Source organism: Wyeomyia smithii, chromosome 3 (assembly GCF_029784165.1).
Source record: "Wyeomyia smithii strain HCP4-BCI-WySm-NY-G18 chromosome 3, ASM2978416v1, whole genome shotgun sequence".
NCBI lineage: Eukaryota > Metazoa > Arthropoda > Insecta > Diptera > Culicidae > Wyeomyia > Wyeomyia smithii.
In genome coordinates this window covers 94,527,973-94,553,237 of record NC_073696.1, presented here as the reverse complement: position 1 = coordinate 94,553,237, position 25,265 = coordinate 94,527,973, and the positions used below count along the sequence as shown (strand labels likewise).

The 25,265-nt window shown below is 37.8% G+C and overlaps 1 protein-coding gene across 1 annotated transcript in view; it reads left to right on the top strand.

Moving 5' to 3' along the window:
* Positions 1–24,850, top strand: part of LOC129730379 (facilitated trehalose transporter Tret1-like) — a 30,281-nt gene extending 5,431 nt beyond the window's left edge. The window contains exons 2-6 of the mRNA XM_055689665.1: positions 22,774–23,137; positions 23,207–23,553; positions 23,620–23,834; positions 23,899–24,099; positions 24,164–24,850. Coding sequence (XP_055545640.1) covers positions 22,774–23,137; positions 23,207–23,553; positions 23,620–23,834; positions 23,899–24,099; positions 24,164–24,394 — 1,358 coding nt within the window. The 3' untranslated portion in view covers positions 24,395–24,850. The remainder of the gene's footprint in view (positions 1–22,773; positions 23,138–23,206; positions 23,554–23,619; positions 23,835–23,898; positions 24,100–24,163) is intronic.
* The last annotated feature ends 415 nt before the right edge of the window (positions 24,851–25,265 follow it).

The window sequence follows — 25,265 nt, the reverse complement described above, 5'->3', positions numbered from 1 at the left end:
ATTTGCAAGAAAATATTACTTTCCATAACCTTACTTGTAATTGAACAACGCTATGCAAACATTAATTGTTGAGGGTTATGTTGTGCATCAATCTAGCCCAGTTTATTTTCGAAGATAACGGACATATAACTTTCAAATACGGTACCTTCGTTGTTCTTTGGTATCTTGAAACTGATAATTTTTTTCTGATTGATTCTGTATACTGATAAAATATTTAAATTGACCTGAATTGAATGTTAACATGTTCATAAAATTCTATGTCAATTTCAAATTTTCTATGAATATCTATTTTCTACTAAAACTGTATTTCGTTATCGTTTTTTTTTTGACGTAGAACTACGTTTTTTTTAGCCTACCACATAGGGATGCAAATAGGAAAACTATTAACGAAAAGGTGACGAAAAATGTCCCTTTTTAAATGCTTATAAATCGGCTTGTTTTCAACCGATTTCCTTGATTCTTGTAGCAGTTGATTGGAAAATTGTACACGCATCCACCCAAATGTAGAAAATTGTTGATTGATTATGCGAACTATTGTACTATTGAAAAAAGTCAAGCTTTATAAAACGAAAATAACGTCCGATTTTTCCTCAAGGCAAATAAACAAGTAATTGAAGGTTTATAATTTTTTGGCAATAACACAAGCATTGTGTGCTGGGTTCTAGCAATCGAATTCTGTCGCGATCAAAAAATTTACTTTATTTATTTACCTTATGCCCCCAACTATTGAAGCAGCACAAAAACTGCAATCAACATAACCGATTTTGAACAACAAACTGTCCTGTTCTGTTGGAACGCCTTGGAAAAGGTGATTAATTCGACTTTACAGTTATAAATTGAAATCGATTCAATCAATCAACATGAACAGAATTTCGTCGTCTCCCAGCAGCTCAGTTGCAACCTGATGCAACACGCAACAGCGAGCAAACGAAATCGCTTGATGTTACAAACCGCAACACGACACGGGTTAAAATCGCTGCGTGTGTGAGAGCACCATCGGTGTTTATTTGCTGTATACGAAAATCAAATGCGAATTTTGGAATAATTCGTCTAAAGAACATTAGAGAATGGTAAAACTAAACAGAAAGGCGTGGCCTATTTCGTAGCAACCTTCGGCTATAAAAGAATGTTTTTGGTAAAATCAGCTACATTCATTAGTCGGAAGGTGGGCTGACTGGACCGTCCACAACGTTGACAGCAGTAGCAGCAGATGTTAGCACTCAGCAGTAACAGCGGATTTCAGCGGATTACGCCTGTGGCTGCCTTTAAATCGAACAAATCGCTTCCCTGTGGTTGGTCACCATGTCTCAGAAACAGAGCGGTTCTTCTCACTTCTCAGCGTGTGTCGTCAGACTGCCGTTATTGCCCCACTACTGAGGCAGCTTAAGGCAAATAAACAAGTACTTGAAGGTTTATCATTTTTTGACAACTCAAGCCAGGAATCTGAGCTGGATACTAGCAATTTACTGAATGTGAAACAGCTTTTACAGCTCTTGTTTTCAGTGTCTTTATTCCCCCACTGTTGAGGCAGCACAAAGCAAGCGTTTGGAGACTTCATGACTCATTAATGAAACACTTACAGCAATGCATTGCGTCAGTTATGCGGTTGTGACTCGGATACAACCTCCTACTTTTTACGAGCTTGTAACTGCAGGAAAAAAAATTATGTGACATCTGTGCCGCTTTGTGATCGGTGAGTGAGCCAACTTCAACAAGACAAATAGATATAGAAGGAAGTTTAACTTCTTCTAAATCGTACTTAATTAAATATTTTATAGAAGGTTGCATTTTCGCGTAACAAAGAAAATTCTCCACGCCGTGCGTAGACAAAATCTAAAATCTTGCAATTTTGAAAATGCTGTTTCTCTGGAACGCTACATTTGGTTTTTTGCTGATAAGTGATTCCTATGTAAAATCGTCTGCTAAACACATTGGCGTGGTCAAAATCAAAATCTAATGGGGGGTATTTTGAGGAAATTGCAAATTAAGTTTTGAATAGAAAAAAATGCAATGTTGGCAACACTGCAGAAAAAAATTGATCACGTAATTCGATTTTACATCTAAAACCCTTTAAAATGATATGTCAATATCACCTGTAGTACTTCAGGGTCCCGAGATATTCACAAAATAAAAAAATGGTGTTTTGCTAAATTCGCAAAAAGTGGAGGCAGTCCCATTGGCCGAGGGGTCCACCAATCGATACAACACTTTGTACTTATAAGTTCCGGCCCAAAATACATCGACTCACAAATTTTGGTCGAAATCGGAGATGGTCGATGCATTTCCTCGGACACTTGACATGGAATGACTCACATATGTAAGCCTAGTAACGGGGCACTGATCAAGCAGATATCATTTAAGAAACATTGGCCACGTTCAGGGTGATGCTTTTGTACACCTCGTGTGCAGCTGTGGTGCATTGTTTAAACGCAGATCAAGGTTTCTTGAAAGTGACTGTTTATAATCCAAAGAGATTTAGTCTTCGATTCCCGGAAAGGTACATAATTGGCTTCATAAACCATGTCTTATTTAACTAAAAATATGCCGATGCAAGTGCCTGATCATTCCACTATAGGGATAATTTTATTTGCAAGTGAACACGTATAGTAAACAAAGATATATTACAAAAGTGATGCTCACAAAAGAACAAAAAACCGTCTAGCGTCCAGAAGACCTTAATATTCTGAACAACTTTGCTCAAGGCCGCAACTTTCTTGGAGGTCGGAATCGTGAGTTAAGTTAAGTTTAAAATACGAAGCATTGTGTTCACACTAGCATCATATAACGGCAGAATTCCATACTAAGCTGTCCATTAACCAAACACGGAAGTCGAAATCACGAGTTAAAAAAATGTCACAATATGAAGAATTGCGTGCAAACTAACGTTACATAACGGTGAAATTCCGAACTGCACTGTCAAAAAACAAAACCGTCTAGCGTCCAGAAGACCTTAATATTCTGAACAACTTTGCTCAAGGCCGCAACTTTCTTGGAGGTCGGAATCGTGAGTTAAGTTAAGTTTAAAATACGAAGCATTGTGTTCACACTAGCATCATATAACGGCAGAATTCCATACTAAGCTGTCCATTAACCAAACACGGAAGTCGAAATCACGAGTTAAAAAAATGTCACAATATGAAGAATTGCGTGCAAACTAACGTTACATAACGGTGAAATTCAGAACTGCACTGTCCACCATCCAATAACCACGGTGCTTCCACAGACCAATATTATAAAAAAAATGCACCAAAAGATCTAAGTACACCATTCGATTCGTTATAACGTGCTGAATCTCTGGTCGAAATTTCAAAATCGTCGTACAGTACATTTTTGAGTGAGGCCCTTTTTGAAGGTCGTAAACTACAAAAAGGGATATAAAAATAACGATGTACTCTTTGTAAAGCACGTTTTTCAACCACCATTTCATGACCAGTGAAAAGATTTTATTCAGAAAATCTCACAGTGCACTGTAGTCTCAATTCGGAAAAATCGTGATCGTTTTAGATTTGACTAATTCATTTTATGTACTCAATGTCTTCAGTAAGTTTATTTCATTCAGAAAGGCCTCACTTCTGACGTTTGCGATTTTTCGATCAATCCTCCTAACAGTTAGATAGAAATAATATTTTTTCTAATTTTCAATATACCAGATTTTTTCCTTCAGCAAAGTTGTGGACAAATTAAAATAAAAAAAGCTAAACTCTGCGTCTGTACGTTGGACACGACAAAATAGAGTTTTTCGTGAAATACCCCTCCTTAGAAAACAGTTTCCTTTATAATGTTGTCTGTGGTTGTCAAAGCTATTCAAAATGTTCTAAGATGTTATTGATGAAAGCTATAGTTATAAAAAGTTGTAGACAAAAAACCGATGTTGAGCAGGGATGTACCATACGAAATTCTATTTTCTCGTGACCAACGTACAGAAAGGAGATCGCAGCATTCAGTTTTTTTTTTCTTTTAAATTTTTCAACAATTTTGCTGAAGGAAGCAAAGGAATAGTTTAAGGCATAATCTAACCTATAATAATCCTTGTATTCAAAAGAATCTAAAATAGAATGGCTGCTCCGATCATGATACATTTTTTGTTCTGATCATGATACAAATAAAACGATATTTCAATAAAATCGAATTGTTTTCAACCAAAAAATCAGTTGATATTCAATTTCGGAAAATATTTCACTTATGAATCCTAGTTCATTAGTGTTACCTGTTTTAACAAACTTTGTTTTAGTGGAAAAACCTAAATTCATCCACCTAGCAGTGCAGAAACCTTCGTTATACTAACTATTACTACATATAAATTTGTAATGCCAGTAAACCATAAATCGTTGAAAATTATATTCAAAAGATTGTTTAAAAGAGGGTGAACCAAATAACATCACTGAATCAAACCTCGATGAGGTTCTCACATACATTTTCAATACCACAACGGCTTCGTTTTCAAAAATCGCAAAACCCAGAAAAGAACACAATAATTATAGATTATGGATTAGCATCGAAGATTTCCTACGAATTGCAGCAAAGTCCTACAAATTTGCTCTCAAGAAATTATAGTTCAGAACTTTACAGCGCATAAAATGCTTTGTTACCATAAAAAAATGCTTGAATCATACGTGTGTTTATTTCAAGAAATCAACAAAAATTTTGATAAAATCTGTGAGAATCAAGTGCTAAAAGATTTTATTGAAATATTTATAACTGCTGTTGAAATGTCAATTCCCAGTACACATCAGATGCTGTTAAGAATTGTTAAATTAATTCTATTTCAAATGCATTTTTTTCAAAATTAAAATTTTTCGCAAGACTTGACTGTTTAAAGTGTACTCGGGAGCGTAAATCTTGCTGGAGACCTAGGCTGTATGGTAAAATCTGTAACACTTTCAGAACTTTATAAAACTTGCTGCCAAAACGAGGATCGGGATAACATGGATACTCTGTTTGCACTGACCTTAAAATAAATTTAAAATAAATTTAGAAAACAATATTTATATTATACAAAAGTGAAGTGTATCAAGTAAACGAGAACCGGAGCATTGCAGTTTCCTTTGAAATCTATTGAATATTGTTAGTAAAAAAACTATTAAAAATAAGAGGTTCATTTATTTACAACAGTTAGAACGAACTACCATAGCATGAAAATTATGCACAAATGTCTTAACTCTTAGTTTCTTCTGAGAGATAAATAGTAGTTGAAAAAAAAGAGAGAGCGAGAGATAGTGATATAACAAAAAAGGATAGAGAGAGAAATGATCCAAAAAGTAAAATACTCCATGTTTAAAAATTCTTTCGTAAATATTCTGAAACTCAAGTAACCAATAAAAAACTCGCTCAGTATGATTTTCAAAAGGGTTTGGAGCTTCCATTTGCACTTGTTAACACTTGAATCGAATAATGCATTCTGTGAAAGGTGTGATTTTTTTTTAATTTTTTTTGTTAGATTTTGATATACTACACATGTAAACAACATATTTACAAATACTAACGTACATACACACATACACATGTATACAGGCAACGTTCATTCAGACGAACTGAGTCGATTGGTATACAACACTTGGCCCTCAACAGATTTATTTTATGTTTCAAGTTAAACACTCTATGTAAAAAAATACTCTTTGATCAATATCTCAAAATCTAAGCCAATAATCAAAAATCCACTCGGTAGCATTCTGGGTGAGCACAGTAGCTTTCATTTGCATATAAAATTATCAAAATCGGATATTGCGCTCTATAAGAAAGGTGCGTTAGTATTTTGCGTCACATACATACAGACAACATACATACACACACACACACATACACACACACACACGAACAGACATTGCTCAGTTCGGCGAACTGAGTCGAATATATACCCCTCGGCCCTCTGGTCTTCGGATCTATTTTGCGTTTTTCGAGCGATTTTATAACCTTTGTTTAGTATAATAACAAAGGTAATAGTATAATAACAAAGGTAATAGTATAATAACAAAGGTAAAAAGATGAAATAAAACTAAAAATTGGCTTACAACTTGAATAAAATTTCGGGGCAGGAGGAAATTTTTTGTTACCACCAGCGTGTTGATTATTTGCAACCAAAAATAAAACTTGTATTAGTGAAATCGACCACTAGTACAAGCGCAGATAGGAAGGTCTATAGATTGTTTTGATAAATGTATTTTGTTCATGATTTCATGCGATAATAATGGTAAAAATGTGAAATGAAAATCTTTCTACCATAAGAATAGTCTGAATTGTTCCGATAATAATACATTACCTAGTTCCTGGATTCGGGATAATATTCAAAAACCGGGAATCAACTCCAGATATCATTTTGAAATCTAAAATGGCTACTTACAGTTTCTGTAAAACCGATAAAAACTGTCATATACTATTTAATATGTATATTTCCGAAGCTGAGTATACACTCCAGTCGTCATTTTGGAATCCAAGAACTTCCATAGCCTAAAGTGACCGAATATCATCTAATATGGCCATTTCCGGCATCGGGATAATGTTCGAAAGCCAGGAATTTACTCCACTTCACTCTGTCAAACAGTCTTAACTGATAAAGTACAACCTAACATGGATACTTGCAAAACCGGAGTAATACTCAGAAGCATCCCACTAATTTATATGAGGGTATATACCCAAGCAACATGTTTTGTTACAAATAACAGTTAGTGAGCATTATGCGACAAATTAAAAAAATCATGAGCGGTCGCTGCAACAAACATCATTTGTAAATTTATATGCAACCATCCAGTTGTTACTGATCATGTTTCTGTTTACCAATTAGTTAACATGATTTGTAACATATCAGTCGCAGTGAAACAGATAAAGAGCTTGTTTCATGTTCATTGTACATAGTTATCATGAAACTTTTTCTGAGTCAAATTAAATTTTCGATTTAACAAATTTCTCGGAAATAGTTATTTAACCTTTTCGCAGTAAAAATGCCTCGAAATGAAAACCGACACATTGTAGAATATAATATAATTCCATATCTTATAACGGGTGACAACTAAAAATTTGGATTTTTTTTCTGTAGCTGTCAAAAAAAGGTGGAGGAACTTAAAAAAAAATTGATTTTTTTCTGGTGAAGAAACATACAAAAAATATTGAACAGTTGAGAAGGGTCCGTTACTGACCTCCCGACGAAGTTCTCTTATGATACTAAAACAAGAGCGTCCGCTTTTCGATTGCATCTTTAGATTCTACCGATCAACTGTTCGCAATTCGTTGATCTCCAGGTATTTTTGCATCTAAGGAACTCAAATCCCAAAGAAATCTTCGATTGGACGACTCTGAGGTGGATTTGTTGGGTTGCGTGTTTGAAGTACAAATGGAGTCGAGTGGTTGTTTAGAAACGTTTGTGTTTTTTTTGACGTTATATGATGGTATTTTAGCTGGCCAAAACACATACTTTTCATCTGTTTGGTGTTTTGGAATCATAATGTTGTTCAAACATTCGTTCTGGTGTATATTTTGATTGATAGCCAAACCACTAGGCTTGGACCATGATTTGACAAAAAGAAAAAGTCCTTTTTTGTCCACTGCTTTAGCCGGTCTTCCACTACCTTTTTGGCGGATTATAGTTGAGTTTCGCAGGAAGCCATACATAATAGAAACCGGGAGATTTTCGCTTTCAAAATGATTTACCAAGAACTTTTTGCCAAAATTGTTGTGCAGTTCATAGTGAACTGTACAATGCACTTGCGGAATGCTCGTTGTTTGAACCGAACTGAGCATGCATAAACCAAACCAAAAAAAATACTGGAATAGAGAGGAAAGATAGAGCTTTCATATACATATTCTCATTCCTCTCTAAGCGTCCTTGTTGTGGAGTAAAAGAGCCCAGAAAAATTCCAGATTTTTAGTTGTCACCCGTTAAATGTGAGTGGTTCTCTGAGTCAATACATGAATTTGACTTGCAATTTAAAACACATGGTGAAACTGATGTTTTTGCTCACGTAAAAGGTACGCGCTCCGAGTATGTTGAGGCATTAGATAATTCAATTACTTTTATGCATCATTCTATAAACTCGCCTGAAACATTTATCAATGCCGGAATAAACGCTAATTATAGCCTAATGAAAAGTATTTTAGTTATCAACAAAAACTAATAGATTAACCCTCTCTTATTGTTGGGAAACATCATTGCAGGATATTTCCATATGAAGCAAAAATAATTGGTTTATTCGCTCAAAATAATCACCATTTATATCATCTCACTCTAATTTACACTGCCAGTGCAAATAGTGGCTATATCTTCCGTGGAACAGAACACACATATTTATCAAAGCTACAACAATATGTCTAAAGCAGGTATTAGACGAAGAAAATATTTGCAATTTTTTAATACAGATTTTATTTTGTGCAAATAAAAATCGTACCAAAAATAGCGAATATTTGCGTCGTCTAATACCTGCTTAAGAGTAGCGCTAGTTTGGATCCCCTATGTGGTGTTTTTATTGTCAAGCGTTTGAAAACAAAGTAGCGATGCCGTGCAAAATGCAGACACGGATAACTAAAAAAACTATGACGGTGCGGTGATGCAGGCAAACTGGATGGTGGAAAAATTGTTTACTGACCATCATCAGTTTAGAAAAATAAATGACGAATCCGAAAAATTAAGCTGTCCATGTTTTTGCTCGACTAAGCAAAAAAACTTCAAAACAAATCTGCAATGAAACCTTTCAAAACATGTATATTGCATATAAGTCGACTAGTGACAATGTAATAAGATTTCTTGAATTGCTACTGGCATGTAAACACAATTGTAACAAAGAATGATTGATTAAAGTTACTGTGTGGCATTGATGTTACACTACCCACTGTGTAACATTTCTGTATTTTAATGAGAATTCGCGACAGATATGTTCTTCATTCATTCAACCTAGTATATTTAACAGTTATTGCAATGAGATCACTGTGTGACTGTGTGAAAGTGTTGATTCAGAAAACTTTTTTTCCATTTTTATTTTTCGACAATTAAACCGTAGCTCTGAGTAACCAAGTATAACCAGAAGTGCCTCTAAATCTCTACGAAATTTATCCTCATTAGAATCTATTTCAACCTCACTGTATTTTTCTACCAAAAACTGCTGTGCTACTAAGCTCAACAGCGCTAGAACCACACTCGTCAGACTTTAAGTAGCGTTTTATGTTTGAATGTCAATTTTAATAATAAATTTAAAGTTGACCTTCTAACTTCAGTACTATTTCAAGGTAGAACTATAAATGCCGATAATGTTGTATGCACAGATTTTTTTCAGAAACCATAGCACATATCCTTGAGTCTCAGCAACGCTTTCAAGGGAGTTATTACGTCGTACAAAAATTGTTGAAATTGTGTTCTGTATAATCTGGATGCACAATGATGTGCATTTTTTTAAATAGCTTCAAAGGCTAGTTTAGGAATGAATTTGCAGTTTCAATTTATAAGCAGATATTTATAGCTGATCTACTCTACTGGAGATCACAAATCGCTCTTTACTATCGAAGCTAAACAAATAACACGTGTCACACGCTGTTCTTTCAGAGCAAAAAAGCTTGTTGGACCGCTAGCCGAAACTTCAGTTAAGCCAAAACTCTACCGAAAACGATTCCCTCCCCACCCGCTTCCACCATACTGCGCTGTCAGCAACACCTGTTCACAGTGTTTTGTTTGGTGATCGAAAAGCATAAACGATTTATTTCTAGCTCACCGCTGCCTGCCTGCTGCAGTGTAGATACAAATGCAAACACGAAATGCTGTATTCATGACGATCGCTATCAAACGGCCGAGCGCGGAACGTGCGATGATATGCTTAAATTCTGAGCTGCAAGTTCAATGCTAAGAAACTGTGAACCTCAACACGCTCGGAAATGACGGACGCCGGGGGTAAATTCAATTACGAATCACAATGCTTTGAGAAAACAGTAGCGCGCAATCAACCTCTCCTCCCGCCGCGACTGAGGAATCTCCAACAGCAGCACAAAAGGCCATTCACGGATTTAGACTAATCCGAGCACCAATTGAACGGCCGGGCTTAATGCGGTATGATTTTTATGGCCGTCCGAAAAATTGGCTAATGTGACGTCATACGGACGCTATTTTTATCGAAACATTTGTCACAATTGATTATGATGATAGTAGAATTTTACGCGAATGTAGTTTTCGCAATCACCACACTTGAACAAATTAAGTGCAAATTAGCGAAGCTCATTGCTTCGTTTGAAGATAGATGTTGAAGATGACCATGGCAGCCCTGCTGTGTTCTTTTTAGCGCGCGCACAACGGAAATTGATGATGTTCTGCATTGCACAATTAATTCTTGGCCATTCTTATTAGAACCGTATATCTTGTTAAAATCAAAATTGTTTAGCCAGGTATTGTTTTCATCGGGTTGTACTACAGAAAATATATTATTTTTAATGCCTTCCATTGACTGGTTTGCTTATCACTTCATTAGTGGTGACTGTGACATTTCCGCGGCACGATACCATTTCACAAAGCCACATTATATACGACAAAGTTGTATCAAACTCGTTCAGCAGAGCCATTGTGCAAAACGGTGCGATGACATTGATGCAACTAATAAGGTTATTATATCATGCCTCAACTAATCTGTATATTGGGTTGGACTCCGACGAAGAATGTACGGAATTATTACACGGAATTGTACGGAATACATAACCAGCGCAATGCTCTTGAAGTGCATTCGAGGCGAACAAAGCGCTCCGTTGGCTGAATGAAGCAATCGAGTATTCTTATGAATGGCCCCGAGAAATTTGAATTGGGCGTGAAATCTAGCTGATAGCTCGTAACATTCGCGACACAGATACGAACACTCTCGCGGAAGATCGTTCTCGCCATTGAACTTGTTCAGACTGGTTATGATCCGGCGAATAAAATGGTTTATGATCAATCGTATTTTAATGTATATTGTGTTAGTGTATTATTTTTATTAGTTTAGTTTACTAGTTTTAACGTTTTGATTCTAATCAGATAACCTATCATTTTAAAGTTTATCTATTTTTAAAATCGAAGTCTTCTTAGCGAAACAGTAAGGTTTCAATTATAATACATTCACAATTTCTGTCTGGTCTGTAATTACTCTCTCAGTGCAATTTGCATACTGATAGATTATTAAAACACAGCGTATTGAAATACGTTTCCAACGAGAAAGTCAGTAGTTTAGAATATAGGGGAGGCGCGATTTTCAGTGCGTTCATCTGAAGTCCAGTTTCGATTAAAATCGATCCAAAACTGTTTCTGTTTTCATTGAGAAAATGAATAGATTAAAAATTTGGTTTTATTTTAAATTATCTGTAGACATCGGAAGCGTACTAAGTCCGGCCAGATTCGACTACATTTCGGTTTTGTTTCGAAGTCTAGTCCGTAGTTTGGGAACAAAAGTTACCAGTTATTAGAAACCGCTACAACCGAACGAGAAAAGATATTTGACTGTCTCGGGAATCGAACTATTGCCTTCCAGCTTGGAATGCTGTACTCTTACCAACTGAGTTATAAGATCCCTACTGTCAAAACATATAAATTTTCAAAGCATAAGAAAAACTAAAATTTTGAAAAAAAACCTGTTTAAAAAGACGTAATAATGTATTAATTCAATTGATTTAATATTATTATTATATCGTTAACCTCTTTATCGGAATTACTTGAAAAAAATATCTTTGTCTTCGAAACAAAAATATGAACTCTGGCTCATAATTCTGGGAGAGTCAGCGAGTGAAATATTAATATTATTTAACACATTTAATGACACATTTCTTGCGTAATTTGATAACGGAGAGTACGTTCTAAGAAATTGTTGGAGCTGAATTATTACCGAATAAAAATTTGATCGAACACACCGATCGAAAAACATAAGGCGGCATCCATAAACTGCGTTACGCTTATGAGGGGAAGTACCCTTGAATTTGAAATCTATTTGAGGTGAGGTGAAAAAGTGTTACGAAAACCGGAGACGAATGAATCTAAGAATTCAAACTCTTCGTTACTTACTTACTTATTTACTGAAATGGCCGTACGTCCTAAGACATGGCATGCACAACATAGTTCCGCCAACTTGATCGATCTATGGCTGCCCGCCTTCGATCCCGCGGGCACTACGTACTTGCCAGATCATGCTCCACCTGGTCTAACCACCTTGCTCTTTGTGCTCCTCTTCGTCTCGTACCAACTGGATTCGAGGTGAGAACCAATTTGGCTGGGTAACTGTCCGTTATCCTCGCCACGTGCCCTGCGCAACGTATCTGTCCAGATTTGGCCACCTTCTGGATGCTGGATTCACCGTAGAGTTGCGCGAGCTCATGGTTCATTGTCCGTCTCCACACTCCGTTCTCCTGCACACCGCCAAAGATGGTTCTTAACACCCGTCGTTCTAAAACTCCGAGCACTCACAGGTCCTCTTCAAGCATTGTCCACGTCTCATGTCCGCAGACAACAATTGGTCTAATAAGCGTTTTGTACAAGGTGCACTTTGCGCGGAAGCTTAGCCGTTTCGACAGTTTTTTTTGTGGAACCCACACGCAAAAGTTGGATGGTGCGAAACCAGTACAAAATTGTGCGTTTTTAGCGCAATTGTTGATGTAATTCGGAACCAGTACAATGATTGCGTGTTGGGCAACTGGTATCAAGCAGCATTGCAAAGCGAGCGAGAAGCAAAACCATTCTCCTCCTTTCTGCTTGAGGACGAGACATATGCTACGCTTTTCAAGTCTTTTGCACACACGCTTTCAAGATACTTTTTCTTCTTCATGCATTCCTCTGAATAGCAGCAAGCACGCACCGACAGTATGAGTGAGACTAACAACACTATGGTATCAAGTATGTACAGCACGGGTGTCTCGCTCATTTCGTGAAGCAACGAATTATCGCCTTGCGCGTCGCAATCCGAACCGAAAGAGAAGCGAAAGAGCAACCTGCAAATTGTATGTGATGTGTCTAGTCTAGTCACTAATACACTCGTCGTGAGAAATAAAGTGTCGGTATATGATACATATTCTGATTTCATTCTATGTCGATGTATTCGCAGTACAACTGTTGCGTTATGCGTTTCACACATTTATTGTGCGATTTCTGTGCAACATTTGTGCGAATCGGGAAGACACAAGGATTGTACAAGACTTCAACTTTTGCGTGCATAGTAGACACGACTCCCACTGATGATTCGCCTCCTAATCTCACGGCTGGTATCGTTGTTTTCAGTTACCATTGAACCAAGCTACACGACCTCGTGGACTACCTCAAACTCATCACCGTCAATTATCACAACACTAACTAGGCGTGTCCTGTCGCGTTTAGCACCACCCACTAGCATTTACTTCGTTTTAGACGTATTTATCTTCAGTCCAATCTTCTCTGCTTTTCATTTTAGTCTAGTGGACTGATCTGCCACCGCCTCAAATGTTCTGCCAACAGTGTCCACGTCATCCGCAAAGCAAATTAATAGACCGGATTTAACGAAAATCGTGCCCCGCGTGTCTATTCCCGCTCGTCTCACAACATCTTCTAGCGCAATATTGAACAGCAGGCTGGAAAGACCATCACCTTGTCGAAGTCACCTGCGGGATCCGAATGGCCGGATAGACCACCCGAAATCCTAACACATCCTCCATCATAGCTTTTATCTGTCCCGGAGGAGCCGTTTTCGTCGAGTATCCTCCATAACTCTTCACGATTAATCGTGTCATAAGCGACTTTGAAGTCGATGAAGAGATTATGCGTAGGGACTCTTTATTCGCGACATTTTTTTAAAATGATCGGCCGCAGAGTAAAGATATTGTCCGTTGTGGACCGACCTTCCATGAAGCCGGCCTGGTAACTTCTCACGAATCTGTTGGTTAGTGGTGACAGCCACTGGAAAATTATTTGGAATATCACTTTGTTGGCGGCATTCAGGAAAGTGATCGCTCGGTAGTTTTTACAATCTAGCTTGTCGCCTTTCTTGTACATGGGTCAAATAACACCATCCTTCTACTCCTCCGGTAGGCATTCCGTTACCCAAGTCTTAACAATCAGCTGATTCAGATAACGGGCCAATTTGCCCGGGCCCATCTTGAGAAGCTCCACTCCGATACCGTCCTTTCCAGCTGCCTTGTTGTTCTTAAGCTGCCATTCAGATGTTCATCGAAGTGCTGTCTCCCCCTTTTGATCACCACGATCATCCGTCAAGATATTCCCCTCCTCATCCCTGCATATTTCGGCTCGCGGAACAAGGCCTTTGCGGGATGCGTTGAATCTCTGATAGAACTTTCGTGTCTCATGAAAGCGGTAGCTGTTGTAGTTCTTCGCACTCTTCCTCCTCCTTTTTACCTTTGTTATACTATTACCTTTGTTATACTAAACAAAGGTTATAAAATCGGTCGAAAAACGCAAAATAGATCCAAGGCACGGAGGGCCGAACCGTATACACCATTCGATTCAGCTCGACGACCTGAGCAATGTCTGTTCGTGTGTATGTGTGTGTGTATGTGTGTGTGTGTGTGTGTATGTATGTTGTCTGTATGTATGTGCCGCAAAATACTAACGCACCTTTCTTATAGAACGCAATATCCGAATTTGATGATTTTATATGCAAATGAAAGCTACTGTGCTCCCCAAGAATGCTACCGAGTGGATTTTTGATTATTGGCTTAGTTCTCGAAATATTGATCAAAGAGTATTTTTTACATAAGATATTTAACTTTTAAGGCAAAATGAATGGCATGGAGAGCCATGTGTTATACACCAATCGACTCAGATCGACGAACTGAACAATTTCTGTATGTATGTGAATGTGTGCCTGTATGTATGTATGTGTAAATATGTTGTTTATATGTATAGTATAATCAACTCGAAACAAAAAAATGACAAGATAAGCGCTCATTTTACAGAACGCATATTCCGATTTCAATGTTCGCATGCTTAAATGAACGCCCTAGAGCTCTTTAAAAATGATACTAAGTGTAGCTTGAACTGTAAAAATTTGACCGAAGTATATTTCAGACATGGGATATTTTACTTTTTGGATGATTCATCTCTCTCCCTGCTCTCTCTTCTTCTCTATCCCTCTATGTCTTTTTTTCTCGTATCACTATTTATTTCTCAAAAGAAAACAACAATCTTCGACAACTTTGCATAATTTTTACACTCTTCGTAGTGCGTCTTTATTGGTGTAAAAATATTACCCTTTATCTTTTTCTTAAAAATTTGAATTAGATTTTGGAGGAAACCGCAACGCTAACTTAGCTCCTTTTCTGCCTTGAGAAGCTTCCGTCCTCACTTTCTTTTTAATATATATATATATATATATATATATATATATATATATATATATATATATATATATATATATATATATATATATATATATATATATATATATATATATATATATATATATATATATATATATATATATTAAATTGTACATTGAACCCAGATTTAAGAATAAGAATTTTCTACAGCTACAGCCAAACATTGTAGCAAAACCTGATCTCACAGTGTTCAGATGTAACACAATTGCAGATATTTTGAAAAGCTTTACCAAAACTCTACAGGAATCTACAGTTGATGGTGAACGTAATTGGCAAAATAAGGAAAAAGTTTTGAGAAATTGTGAACATCGAGATGCTATGATTTACAGTTTGGGTGAAACTGAAGCAAACATGGTACATGGCTATACACGTTTACTAGTGTGCGCAGGTGAAAAGTTACTTACCTCTATGATATGATACACTATTCTCATGTAAGATATAAATATTGCTTTCTAATTTAGGACTAAGTGCAAACAGAGTATCCATGTTATTCCGCTTCTCGTTATCGCAGCAAGTTTTGTAAAGTCTTCATTTCGAATTTTATCATACAGCCTAGACCTTCGAAAAGAATAATGTTCTCGACTACACTCTGAAAATCCAAAATTCACAAATGTCGTACAAAACCTTCATTTTCAGATAATGCATTTGAGATAGAACTAAGTTGACAACTTTCATGAATAGTTTTTTTTTCTGTATAATTCTGAACTATAATTTTTCAAAAACAGGTTTTTAGAAATTTGCTTCAATTCGTAAAAAATATAAGATGCTGATTCATAAATCTAGGTTCTGCAATTTCTAAAAATAGAGCGAAAGTAATATTCAAACCTTGTTTATGGGGATTTAAAAAAAACTGCATTAAACTAACATACATATTTGCTGTTCTAGTATGAAATCAGTATCATTGTTATCTATTACTGTTTCCTCACGTTCGATTATTTCAAGAAAAAATTTGAGTTGCTTCTAGCCAGCATTTAAAAATTGGTTTGTGATCGAAAAATTAACACTCATATACTCCAGTGACAACATCCATAATATTTGCGAAACCCACGTCAAGCTTTAATTCATTGATCGTTTTTGGTTCACCCTCTGAAAACTATCCTTTAAATTCTTTTTATTCTTCATTGAAATTGGACTTACGTTGGTATACGATTTGTGGTTTACTGGTCTGATAAGTATAAAGTAATAGGTAGGGTAACGGGGGTATTTTGGCCCACATGCATATTTTGGCCCACCCGGTAACATTTTACGCATTTTTTCTGATAAATTCAATGAATATTAGAAAAATATGCATGCAACATTGAATAATACACCTAAGAATCATACTACACTATAATTTTCGGCGAAAAACTGGCTCTAGGTAGTGTTATTTTGGAATTAGTTCATACATATTCAAAGTCATGACTGAGTCAACCCAAAGTCAAGAGGAAGTGGTAATATACAAGTCAACGTCCGGAAGCTATTGTAACAAATATGTATGCTTTAGAATCAATTCGTTGTTGTAGTAACATCAAGAGAATGTCATAGAAACAGTTTGTATACTCTAACATGTTGGAAAAAATCGAAAAAGTGGTTAAACGTATTGTCGAGATATGTTTGCCTCTTTCTGAAGCAAACATATTTTGACCATGCCAAGTTTTGACACCTCTTTGATTACCGTTCGGCCGTTGCACGTGAACAAAGAAGCAGCTTGTGACAATTTACAGGTAATTACTTCTTAATTTATCACATTTAACGATATGAAATTGGTTGAGAATGCCTGTCAAACCGCTATAAGCCAAATCATTTCATTTTTAGATGCCTAAAATTAACAGAAATTCACAGCAGAAGGGTGTTCTCCTCAAACCCACTATTTTTGCTCTAAAAATACCGATGATGATCTTAAATATAATTAGTCCGAACTATTTCCATACACGTCTGTAAATACAGTGGTGGGCCAAAGTCAAAATTTAGTGGACCAAAATATGTATTTAGTACTTCGTAGAAATTTTGATATTTCTAGGATATTTTTCAATATATTGCATTGTTGAACGGTGTATATTAAAATAGACACTTAGCTTTTAACAATGGTATAATAGAGTAGGTATTTATGTTGAAAAATTGTATTTGTTTTTAATGAACTATGCGAACACTTCCCAAAGCTGGCCAAAATACCCCCGTTACCCTAGTTAGTATAACAAAGGTTTCTGCACCACTAGGTGGATTGATTCAGGTTTTCCTGAAAGAGTTGGGTTTGCTGTCTCCGTTTCTGTTTGTACCGCTCAACGTTCTGACGTGTGGCTCTTCGCATTATTACTGCCCGCGCTGCGTTATTTTCATCCAATATCTGCCGACATTCCTTGTCAAACCATTCGTTACGATACTTCGCGACCTAAGACGTTCTCCACTACACTGCTGACGGCTGACTTGACGGTATTCCAGCAGACCTCTAGAGGGGCTCTTCCGGCAGTGCAGCTTCGAGAGAAAGCGCGTAGTTTTCGGCGACTTCGGGTTGCTTCAGCCGCGTGAGATTATACCTTGGCGGACAACGGTACCGTAAGTTGTTCACAACGGATAGTTTTTGGCGTGTCTACACTATCACTAGGTAGTGGTCCAAATCGATGTTAGCCGACCATCTATCAAAACGTGGTCGATTTGAGTTTCTGTTTGGTTAGGTGATCTCCGGTGTACCCAAGGCGTTGCCAAGGGATCAACAATAAGATGTTAATGGAATGTATAGGAAAAAATTGGATACGAAGTGCTCTGCCAGTCGTTGCCATTCAGGGTGAGATTGGTTTCAACGTTCATCACCACCACCACGTTGTGATTCGCTGGGAAAATCGACTAGACCATATTATTCAGCCGCTGCCGCCTGCAGCTCCGACACCTGGACGGGATTGCCGCTGTATGTCCATGTTCGACAGGTACTTTTTTACTGTTTGGCCGGTTGCACCGACCATACGGCCAAGCGCACGCAGCGATGTATCCACTTTTCCCTCGGTCATCCTCTTCAGCATCCTTTAAAGCTTTTTGTCGTTCAGAGTCGTCGGCCGTCCGGAACCGGGCTTTCGTTCGATGCTCCGATTGTTGTCCAATAGTGCGAAAATGTTGTAGATGCCGGAACTGGCGTATAAGGCGTCTACAAAATGTCGCACGATGTCCGTATAGCACTCGGCGGGGTATCGCTCTTTGAACGCGCAGACTTCTGAACAAAGTAGCTTCACTATTTTCACCATTACGTTTAATGTTTTGCGTAGGTCCTTTCCGAGGACCTACCAGGACTTGTAACCAGAAGAAAACCACTAAAATCCTGTACGCGCCGAGTTAGTCCGCGCGGAATCTTATTTACTCAACGATTGATTTAATTAACGACAATTACCTTACCGCTAGCCCTGGAGTGAATCCGCGAGAGACAATTTCCCCTCGCGAATCCACCATCTATCCTTGTTACCCTCATGACCTTTCCTCGGCCTTTCTCTATTTAAATACATTAATTCGTGGGTTTAATCCCACTTAGTCTAATTCTACCGAGAGTGGTGAGCCGTGCGCTCTGCCGCTCCGTCGTGTTTGTAAACAACACCGGTTACTCACCCTCATGCATGCGGCGACGAGTTACCGGCCCATCAAGTACCGTGTCGCGGGTGCTTGTTTAATTAATTGTGCTTACGGGTGGCGGTTTTCGTCACCCAAGCCAAGCGGAAGACGTGGCATCAACTGTAAGCAAGTTCTGACCAGCTTTCATGCACAGCTGAAAGCTATGTCAACATACGAAGAATCCGGTAGAGAACCGACTTCTTTCCGGGTTCTAAATACGCCACCTAATGTGACGGAACCCTGTGGGACTAAAACCCAAAAACCGCGGGTGCCGTTACAGTTCGAGCGCAATTTTTCTGCTGCATGGGCTACTATTGTTTATGCTGCATTAGTAGTTTCGTCAGCGCGTGTAAAGGTTAACCCACGAAAAATCGATAATTTTTGGCACTTTTTTAATTCGAACGTGAGGGCTTAACAAATTTGTCTTCTCGACAAAAGTTTCCATCCAAAATTTAGGTTTAATCGAACTTCTGGTAAGACTCCACTTACAGTGGTCTCACTCACTTTTTTGACCAACGAAAAAACGCACAAAAGTAGTTCTTGGAGTTTCGGAATCTAAATTTCGGTTGATATCAAATCTCTTAGAAATGCACAAAATCTGCTAGAATAGTTGACGTTACCTATTCCATGACATCTCTATCACCAGAAAAGCGTGAAAATTGTAGGCTGCTATAGAACAAGTACCGATGATATATGAAAGCAAGCCAACTTGATACAATGAAGTGACAAAATACATCTCGAGTACTAACCTACGGCAATGCGCAAATCTGTTGCTATGACAACTGCTAAACAGCGCATGCGCAATTGTGTGCGCAGTGCAACTAGATCGACTATAGTTTTTATACTGCCACCAGTTTTAATTGATTATAACTTGATGATATAAAATAAAATTCAACCCTTAAAAATTGAGTTTTTTTTTGTCGTTTGAATATTGAAATTGTTTTCGCATAGTTTCAACGTTATCTGGATCTAACTGGATATAAAATCTAAAAAAACTAAAAAATGTTGTTAGATATACGAAGACAAGAGTTGGAGTGATATTGGTTAAACTGCAAGCGTTTTGTTTGTCATCTAAAAGAGTTCTCCAGGCGTGCTTGTATTAGTGCGATGTATTCGGTTTTTTCTTTGTTAGCTGTAAGAATTTTTTGTCACCTGTGAGAACTGTCATCTAAAAGAGTGAATAAAAAACTACCGAGTTTGATTCACACTCTCACAAATTTCAATATACAGTGTAAAGCGGGCCGTGTCGTAGTGTTCGTGAATTTTCGCTTGGAGAACTCTATGGCGCATTTTGACCCGCTTCGAATAAGTATATGAATCCTTCAAATAATTCAAATATTAATTTGATCAAGTAATTTTATGTTGGCTGCTGAATACTACGATCTTTGTCCCAAGTAAAAGCCCTATACAGGTACGTAGTGTTATTATTAGATGGTGCAATGTCTTACGAAAAGCCGTGGTGAGGATATTGTTATTGTTGAACTCATGTCATTGAAAATATCTCCAAAACCAGCAAAAACGAGCTTGTTTTCGAAATGCGCTTGTAGTACACTTGTATGACTACTATCATTGTAACTTACTTTCTATCATGTTTTGTGTGTTACTTGGGCATGTTTTTGAAGGCGGCCAAGTCAATTAGTCTTAGGCCATTTTCATTTGTCAGCCGGTGTTCGCTGAATCGTCCAATTACCGGTCTAATTTCCTCCTCCTTACCGAACTGAGCGTTGTTATCCCCGATGACAATCTTAACATCATGTTTTGGGCAGCAATAGTATTCACGTTCCAACTGCGCGTGGAATTCGTCTTTGTCATCATCAGTACTTCCGAGGTGAGGGCTGTGCACGTTCATAATGCTAATGTTAAAGATCGGCCCTTGATTCTTAACCTGCACATTCTGGGGTTAACCAGCCGCCATCCGATTACCCGCTTCTGCATCTCACAAAGGGCTGTGAATAAATAGTTGGCGGAGCGTAGGGTTGTGATGAAGAGATGATGGAAATAATGGGTTAAGGCTGACCAAGTGGAAGTGAGACACCAAGAAAGAGAGAGAGAGAGATAATGAAAAGAAGAAAGGAAAATAAGAAACAGAGATTGAATAGAGACAAGCATCATCAATTTTCAATTTTAATATTATTTTTTTCAAACCGGCCATTTGTTAACGGATCGTGAATTAGAGTCCTGCCAGGATCAGCACTCTCTGGAAAACAATTATTAGCACGATAGCGGCGGGAGTAGGCCGATGCAAATTAGGCAAAAAAAGTCGAGTGAATTTTGGTATTGTCTCGATATCGCCATAAATCTGTTTGAACATTTTGTAAAAATCTTTTTCTCCACTAGTTCAATTCTTTTTTATTTTGCCCAAATGTTTCGTTGATGTCGTAATTGCATCACAATATATTGCAATAATCAATAACTATTGAACTGTGCCTTAAAAAATGTTCCCATCCATAGCTATTGGCCCTGACACAAGTAAAAGAGCTGTTCGCACCTACGCGAATTCTCATATGTAATTGTCAACTTATGTGTGAAAACAAAAACAATTTGAGTCCATAACTGTAAGGAAACCGTCGAAATGGACAAAGTTTGCTTGAAGTGGGATAGAATCAGAAATATTACCATAAAATGCTTATAGAGGATATCTCTACAGGAGAAAAATCAGCTAGGTAGGGTAAGGAACGGCTTAAGCAGTAGCGCCTATTTTAATCAGTCGAAGAAAACAGGCCTCAAACTCCTGCATTTTGATCAATATCGACAATTTCAATGATGGAAACGAAAACTTTGATTGTCTAGCTGCCTTACGAATATAAGTAATACCGTTAATCATAAAGAAATCTGTGAACAATTGCAATTGTAACAAATCGACCTATATTGCAGCTATTCAGGAGCCACTTCGGGTGCTGAAAAAAACGCCTGCAAAACAGATGGAAACTGCTTAAAATAGGTTCGGGGTGATTGGAATAGTGTCCCTCGATTCGTAACTTTGATTGACGATTGTCAAAGTTTGCTAACTTAGTTTCACAATCTGAAAACAAGTTCTGGTAGAGAACACGATAGCGAACAGATTGATTTACTACTGTTTGAGTTTCACCCAACACATTTCGTGTACTTCGTCTGAATACACAAGCGGTTCCTAAGACTGCTTAAAATATGTTCCCTACCCTATATGTTTTACAAAATTTTCGGCAGTACTTTTTGCAAAGGAATAGTCAAACGTTACTGGCTTATGATTATTCGATTCACTTTGCAAATATTCGTAAAAATATTTTACAGAGATAGTCGAATAGTTCCACCAAGTTCGATCAGCTATTGAAGCTTTATCAAATGTGATAGGAGAAAGCTTTTTTGAGCGAAAGCTGTTACTGGGTATTCTGTAAACAACTGGAAAAATAAACAAACACCTTAAATCAACAACAGAAATGATAAAGCTCAAAAGTTGTTTGCTAGACTGTGAATAATAAGTACGCTGGTTTTGCTTCATTTTGCCCAAATATTTTTCACGAAGATTCAATGCCAATTAGAGCACATTAGCACTTCTGTCGAATGGAATGTTTTTGCAGGGTGTTTTGCAAAGATTTTGCGACACGTGCTTACAATATATCGGATCCGTTTGTACTTTTGCAGACTGACGTCAGTAGCTCTCAGAACGTCTGCAAAATTAATACCAAGTTCAAGGAAAACACGATAATTGCACTGATTATTACTTTGCTCAAGCGGATGAAAGCTTCGGAATATGAGCACGTTCTACAACATAACAATAGAAATAGTTTCCCACAATTGTTTTTGACACACGCGACAAGATACTCATACATGAAAGATAGCTATATTCGTTGAGTACTTGATGTTTAATGAACAAAAATGCAAAAATTTGTCTAGAAATTAATTTAATCTCATCAAATCTGCATTTTTTGTCATCCACAGTAAACATAATCTCCCTTGCCCAAGGTACGGCAATCGGATGGTTGTCGCCGTTTTTACCGCTGCTCATCTCAACCGATTCCCCGCTCAGCTCCGGGCCGGTAACAGATATTCAAGCTACCTGGATTGCGTCACTGCTGTGTGTAGGAGCCATTTTCGGAACAGTGATTTTTGGCTGGTCTGCCGATAAGTTCGGCCGAAAGTTTTCCCTCTGCATAGCCGCCCTACCCCTGGTTGGCTTCTGGGCATGTATCGCTTTTGGAGGCCACGTGGAGATTCTCTATGCAGGACGGGTCTTGGCGGGCTTAGGTGCTGCGGGAGTTTTCTTGCTAGTGCCGCTGTACGTTACTGAAATAGCGGAGGATAGGTTTGTTGATGCAAAAGAATTAAAATTAACATTACAGGCTAATTAGGGGTCATTTTTATTTCATTGTAGAATACGTGGAACACTTGGGACGTTCTTCATCCTGTTCATCAACATGGGAACGTTGGTTTCGTTCGTCGTGGGAACATATCTGTCGTACCATATCACCTCGTACATCTTGATATTCCTCCCAATTTTGTTCCTACTTTGTTTTATGCAATTTCCTGAAACGCCTCAGCATTTGATTCGTTGCAACAAAATTGAAGCTGCCGAAAACTCACTGAAGTACTTGCGTGGGTACACATCATCAACGGAACATGCCGGAATGCTTAAGGAAGAGATGGACAAGTTGATGAGTCAGATCGCAATCCGGGGAAAGGATTCTAACGACGAGTCGTCTATCAAGTGGGCGGATTTCGGTAATTATATCACGAGAGCTCTGATTCCATGAATGAATTCTTTTTATCTTTCATTACCAATTTCAGCTCCGTTTTCCACCAAAAAAGCAATCATCATCGGAATGGTTCTGGTCACCTTGAACCAGTTCTCTGGATGTTTCGCTCTCATCAACTATACAGCGCAAATCTTCGCAGACGCTGGTTCTGAACTGGATCCCAACATTGCTGCCATTATTGTTGGTGCCATTCAGATAGCTGGTTCTTACGTATCTACGCTGGTCGTGGATCGCTGCCGAAGAAAGGTTTGCGTAAAAGTTCACCTTTACCGAAAGTGTTTCTAATAATATTAATTTTTATCATCGAAAGGTACTGTACATTATCACTGCGTTCGGTTCAGCTTTTGGTTTATCGGCCATGGGAGTGCATGCCTATCTCAAAGGGGTTGGATTCGATGTCAGTATGATCAGCTGGGTACCCGTGGCTAGCTTGTCATTTGTGATATTCATCGCTTCCGTGGGATTGCTTCCGCTGACTTTTGTAATATTGTCCGAGATCCTACCGCACAAGGTTTGTCGACACACTGCAGAGAATCGTTTCAAAACAAATAATAAACTTTGGTCTCTATTCACAGCTCCGGAGTTTCGGCGGATCACTATGCACCACCTTCTTGTGGGTGGTCAGTTTCGTTGTGATCAAATATTTTCCGGTGTTAGTAGAAGTTCTTGGAATGCACGGTTGCATGTGGACCTTCGCTGGATGCTGTATGTTTGGAGTTTTCTTCAATGCGTTCTTCATTCCGGAGACTCGAGGAAAGAGCATTGACGAGATTACGTTAGCAATGGGAAACAGAAGCAAAAATTGATTAGCTTCAACTGAAGAAATGCCGTTAGGTGTGCCATTAACTTCGCGGGAAGGATTTTATAGGTGTTTTCACTTGATATTTTCCTGGAGACGGCTTTAAACTGAATGGTTTAGTATTAGATGAATATTTAGTTCTGAAAGAACTACTGTGGAAGTGAATTTATCACTTGGCTAAAAATAGTGTGTAAGACTCATACGCAGAGGAAACCGTACAGCAAATGGTGTTGATGGACTAGTTCTGTATCAAACAAGCAATTGCAATTCTGCTCGATTAAGAAGAAAATGTGTGATTTGTCTCATTAGTGTTAGTTAGAGTTTAACTTATTAATTTATACCACGAATAGTGACGAGGCCAAATTACATAGTTCCTGTTTTATAATAAAACATTACTCATTGGTATGAACTTTTAGCATTCGCAACCGAATAATAAAATATAAAGCAATTTTTACCACAATAATTCCTTTCATTTATGTTCGAAATGCAACTAAATCTCCAAAAACACGCTTGAAGCTGTCATTATTACTGCGTTTGATTGATTCTAGAGGTTCGATTTACTCAGCAAACAGTTTTGTAATACAATTCTGCACAAATTTGCAGAAGAAACTATTCGTCTATCAAGTCACGTTCAAAAGTTAAGTGTGGCGCTCTCTAGATTCCAATAAAGCATATAAAGGACAGCAGTAAACGAAGTAATTTTCTAGAAGATATCGATAACATAGGACTTGAAAAAATAGTTTTGCCGTGTGTTTCTCGCTTTGAATACACTGTGCGAATACAAAGGTGATCTTGAATAGTCTATCAAAATCAAGTTAAGACAGGATCGCATTCAAGAGATCTTTAAAGTGGAAATTCAGTAACAATTCACAATCAAC